Genomic DNA, 5,380 nt, shown 5'->3' on the forward strand with positions numbered 1-5,380 from the left:
GGGATAGAGCTAGAAGCAGGGAGGTCACTAAGATTTAGGGCTGGGGTGATTTCCAGGGAGCAGCAGGAAGTTCCGTGTTGAGAAGTGATGGGCTGCTACAAAAGGGAATGGCGAAGCCCTGAAAGGATTTAATTAACCGTGTCAAGGATAATTACCCCTGGACAGTCCAAATTAGTTTTGCATAATCGCTCAGAACCATATGAATTAATTTATAATATTGCAAAGCGCCGGGGGAATAACAAAAGAAGGATCGTTTTAATTAGTGAATCAGGGTCAAACGAACAGTCTGTTCCGCAAATCTCCCAAACTTTTCACTTTTTGAACATAATACAAGGAGAATGCTGATTTTAAAGGCATTTGTTCAGGGGCTCTTGTCGGTATCACAATGAAGGGCGCAGCCAATCACCCTCGAGGGAAGAAATGAGCTAAGAGTTCGAATTTAGATATTTTAAATTTTAGCAGGTTAAAGGCTACTTTTTACTGTGCTATCTTCTATTCATTTATTTTGCGATTCCTGCAATTCCCTTTCTAAAATGATTGGATAGACGCTTTCATTTGCTGCTAATCCTGTTTCAACTCTGTATCCGTCTAAACTCACACATGCAGATGTGGGCTCGATTTACATTTGAAAACATCCTTTAAGGTAATAAAATCAGGCAAACAGGGTAGAGGCAAAAGGTGTTAACGTTTTTGTTAGTAACTATCAGAGCCCCAGTGAAAAACCTCAAGCTGTAAATAGGAAATACAGTACTTCTAAAATAGTTGAACAAATTACACGGATTTAAGCAGAGAAGCTTTTTATGCTAACAAGATAAAGTGGTCAGGCAACTTTCCACTCTGAAAATGTTACTGGAAACCGATTAAATGATTTGAGCCGTCTGTGTGTATTCAACAGACCCCGATCTACTGGTTCATGAATACTTTTTTTTAATACAACGACTTTTTTATCTTCTTTCCTATTCACGATTTAAAATGTGATAAATCAGGTTTTTGGCTCTGAATAACAATGGCTTGATTTAGATTTCCTAGTAAATCTATTCAAAAGTGAAACAAAGACAGCCTTTGGAGGATACCTTACACTTCACCTGGACCAGGAACGGAATGGCAATTCAGATAAAAATCTTGTTAGTAACTCAACAAGAAATAGAGGATTTCTCTTTTCCCTGCTTCAGGCTTTATTTAAACTCTTTGTTCAAAAATGAACAGAGTGGTAGTCGGATTCTAATTTACAGATATAGTTTAGACGTCTAATTTTAAATTAGAAAATCACACAAGAAAACCATTTACACGTAAATGTTAAAACCAATACTTAAACTTTTTTCTTTATATTACATAGAGCCAAAACGAAACTAAATACATGTTAGCCAGCTTCATTCACAAACATTAGTCAAAATATACACATTACAAAAGTAAAAAACGAAAACAAACAACAACAAAAAAACCTCTAACTGATGAAGGTTTTTCTCTAAAATTTATTTTTTGTTTTTAAATCATTATTTGCAATTGAATTGCAGTTGCTCTAAAAATAACCTAAGCAGGTAGGAAGGGTACTCCCAAACACATTTAAACACTTCATGTTTGATAGGGAACGATTCTTTGAACACGAGAATATTCTTCTGCTGTCAAAGCAACCTCTGTTTCAGTTAAGCTAAATAATAAATATATAATTATCACTCAGACAAAAAGTCTGATTTAACCTTAGATAAAATTGCGATCCTTAAATGGTGACGCAATATTTGTATTTACTCTGAAAGGCGTTCCTTTTCTTTTCTTTTCTTTCTTTTTTTTTTTTTTTTGAGTCTAAAACTGACTCAAATGTGGGCAAAGGAAGCAACATATTTTCAATCAAAGAGCTAACTTTTCCACAGAAATTTACAAATTTACAGTCTTAACGTGGGACCTAAGGATCGGGAAAATAAAAGACACAGGTTGTACATTAAGAATGAAATTTGTATGAGTGTCCCATAGGAGAGGACTTCAGGAAGTCCTGTGGGATACGTTAAGGGGGAAAAGGGGGGGGGGAGGGGGTTGGGGAGATCAGACGGACAGTATTTCACTTTACAGTCTATTTCTTTTTGTGTTTCCTGCTCCCATTCGCATAGGACTTGATACAAAACAGAGGAAACATTTCAGATCCAAACGCCAGATTTGTCCCTCCGTTCTGTCAACAATTTGCCCCTTTTTTGGCGGTGGTGGTGTTGGAGTGAGGACGTTTTGGAGAAGTTCAAATAGCACAGATTTGGGGGGCGGGAGGGGACACAAGGCAGGCAAAGGAAGATGCACGTAGGGAGAAACCAGTGAGAGAAAGACGTTTCCAGGGCCTGTGAAGAACAAGCCCTTTCAGCTCAGGTATCTGCAAAGGCTGCATGCAACACACACCAATTCTAAAAAAAGGGAGGCAGATGGGCGAGCCACCTCCAGCTAGGGAGTTTCTTCTCAGTGATGTCTGTGGGCAACACGCAACAGGTCCGAGGATGGCCGGACAGGCACCACCTGCTGCTGGAGCAGAGAGAAGCTTGCGGCAGGAGCGCAGGGCTGAAACGCTCCCGTTTACACCGACACTCGTCCCCATCCCGCCCTTGCCCCTTCCCGGGCGGCGGGTCCGCAGCTGCCGGCGCCCAGCCCTCTGCACCTGTCCCCAGGCGGCTCTCCCGGGAGCCGAGGCTGGGAGTCCGCCGCTCGGCTCTGGCCGCACGGCGGAGATGTCATAGCGCCGCCGCGTAGGCTGCCGGGTACGGGTCCAGCTGGGGCTTGCCCATGCCGGGCAGCAGGATGTAGGCGAGGGGCGGCTGGAGGCCCGGGCTGGGCCAGGCGCTGCAGTTGCAGGGGATCATGTAGCCCGGGTTGCCCGGGGACGGGTGCGAGTGAGTGTGCCCCCCGGCGGCGGCGGCGGCAGCTGCGGCAGCGGCGGCCCCGTGGAAGGCGCCGGCTCCCGCGGCGCTGGGGTAGGCCAAGGAGGAGGCGTAGGGCAGCGCCGAGGCGGAGGAGGACGACGAGAGCTCTGCCATTTTGGAGCCCAGGTCCAGCAGCGAGTAGGGGCTGCTGGCGGCCGCGGCGGCAGCGGCTGCGGCGGCGGCGGCCGCCGACTGGGGGAAGAAGACCCGGGCGGCTGCTGCGGCGGCGGCGGCGGCCGCTTTCTCCGGGTTGGCCAGCAGGGAGTCGGGCACCAGGCCCCCGCCGGCCCCGCCGTGCAGCCCGGCCGCCTTCAGCCCGTGCGGGTGGTCGGGGTCCGCCAGGCCGTAGGGCACCGGGAAGGCGAACTTGTCCTTCTTGAGCAGGGTCTTGGGCTTCCGGCGGGGCCGGTACTTGTAGTCGGGATGCTCCTTCATGTGCATGGCCCGCAGCCGCTTGGCCTCGTCGATGAAGGGCCGCTTCTCCGCCTCGGTGAGCAGCTTCCACTCGGCCCCCAGGCGCTTGCTGATCTCCGAGTTGTGCATCTTGGGGTTCTCCTGGGCCATCTTCCGGCGCTGCGCCCGGGACCATACCATGAAGGCGTTCATGGGCCTCTTGACATGATCCACCGGCTTGGACATGCTGGCCCCCGGCAAGCCCTGCAGCTGCTGCAAGCTGCAGCCCACCCCGCGCTGCCGGCCGCCTGCCCCGGTCACCTCTCCCCCGCCGCTGGCAGCCCGCAGGAAATCAATCTTTGCTCCGCAGCAGAACGAGTCCGGGAACTGCAGCCCCAACTTCGGCCCGCTCCTCCCTCTCGGCCTCCCGGGGGGAAAAGTCCCGCGCCTGGGGGCTGCTGGGCTCTCGATGGCCCCAACCTCGGGCTCCTCTCCGCTACCCTGAAAGGCGATGTCCCAAACCTCAGGTCCCCTGTGCACCGCTTTCCTCTCCCTCCAGAGCTGGCCCCCAGCCAGGAGACTGTCCCGGGCTCTGCTTTCCGCCGCGAAGTTTCTTTCTCTTCTCAAGCAGGATGCTGAAACTCTCTCCAAAAGCCCCTCGGGTTGGATTCAGGTTCAAAGGGACCAACGGAAAAGTGCAAACATCCCCCCTTCCCCTTCCACTAGCTCGACTCTGCCCGGGGACTTGTCATTTGACAGCTGCCGGGGGCTGCAGGGGAGACACGGCGGCTTCCTTCCGTGCAAGGCGAGCCGCGAGCCAAGCAACGATCACAGAGTCCTACCCATCGCGAGCCTGCAAACAAACCGCGGGCCGGCGCTCTCCGGGCGCAGGGCGTGTGGCGGGGGCAGCGGGAGCTGTCCGCTTCCCTCCCCGGGCCGCTTTGGCGAGAGGCTGGCGATCAGCTGGGTCCCGTCCGCTCACAGCCAGATCTCTGCCCCCGGCGAGCCGCTGCGAGCCGCGTTCTCCTCGGACATACTCGCTTCTTCTCCTTCGCCTGCTGGGGGGCGGGACTGGCCCCCACTCCGGGCCGCGCTCGGCGACGCCTCCTGCTGCGGCCCCTCGGGCGCGCTAGCCGTGCCGGGCAGGGACCAGCGGCCCCGCTCAGCGCCGAGTCCCGGGATCAGGTTCCAACTTGAGCTCGGCGGCGGCTCCCAGAGCTTCCAACTAACTTCGCCAAGTTTCATGCGGGCTCCCGGGCAGCTCCGCTCCGGCTCGCTCGCCCCCGCCCGGCTGCTCCTCTGTTCGCCTGCCTCTGCTCCGGGCTCTCGGGGCTTGCCCGGCCAGAGAGTGATTAACGTGGGGGCGGGCGGGGGAGGGAGGAGCGGGCGAGGGGGTTTCCGATTAAAATGCTTGGCGATCTCAGCCAGGCAGGAGCGGAGCCGGTCATAAAGTCCCCTGTGTGGCTTGCAGCAGTCTCAGGCGCTCGCTCTTTTTGCCCCTCTGCAGCGGCAGCCAGAGGCAGGCAGGTAAAGCGCTCTCTGGGTGTGCACGAGGGCTGGCTATGTGTTGCATGTACAGTGTGTGTTTGTGTGTGTCTGCGTGCAGGGGAACGTGGGGCCCGGCGGGGCTAGTGAGAGGGAGGGCCAGCGGGAGCGCCGGCTCCCACCCCCAGCCATTGATTAAACAGCATTCCCCTCCCTTTCACTTCACTGCAGGTTAGGGGGGTGGAGACACCAGAGCCTGCCCTGCCGGGCAGAAGCGGAGTCTGCGCAGCGCTCGCCAGCTAAGTTGGTGTCGAAACACATCCTCTGAGTATTACCCAACTCCGAAGAGCCGCCACGTCCGGCACCCGCAAATCGGCGGCTTCTCACTAGGCAGAGAGAGTTTATTTCAGTCAATTGTTCATGATCTCCCCCCCCCCACACACACACACTTGTTGAGTTACACAGCAGGACAGTCCCCCTTTCTCCTTGACTGTTGATCCTGGAGATACTGCCTTCCCCAGACTCCCTTTGCCACAGAGGAAATGTCCCAGGAAGGAGATTGACTCCGATTTAGGGTCACCGGAGTAACTTGATGTCAGGTGCTGTGG

The 5,380-nt window shown here is 54.1% G+C and overlaps 1 protein-coding gene across 1 annotated transcript; it reads right to left on the minus strand.

Annotated features, from left to right (window-relative positions):
• Positions 1–2,020: 2,020 nt before the first annotated feature.
• Positions 2,021–4,925, minus strand: SOX21 (SRY-box transcription factor 21). The gene has a single exon (XM_074944566.1). It carries the CDS (start codon positions 3,531–3,533, stop codon positions 2,706–2,708), a length of 828 nt encoding a protein of 275 aa, XP_074800667.1. The 5' UTR covers positions 3,534–4,925; the 3' UTR covers positions 2,021–2,705.
• Between the last annotated feature and the right edge of the window lie 455 nt (positions 4,926–5,380).

Source organism: Natator depressus, chromosome 1 (genome assembly GCF_965152275.1).
Source record: "Natator depressus isolate rNatDep1 chromosome 1, rNatDep2.hap1, whole genome shotgun sequence".
NCBI classification, from domain to species: Eukaryota; Metazoa; Chordata; order Testudines; family Cheloniidae; genus Natator; species Natator depressus.

Bases quoted from the DNA above. Each gene is read 5' to 3' on its own strand.
- SOX21 (XM_074944566.1), bottom strand. From the start codon at position 3,533: ATGTCCAAGCCGGTGGATCATGTCAAGAGGCCCATGAACGCCTTCATG.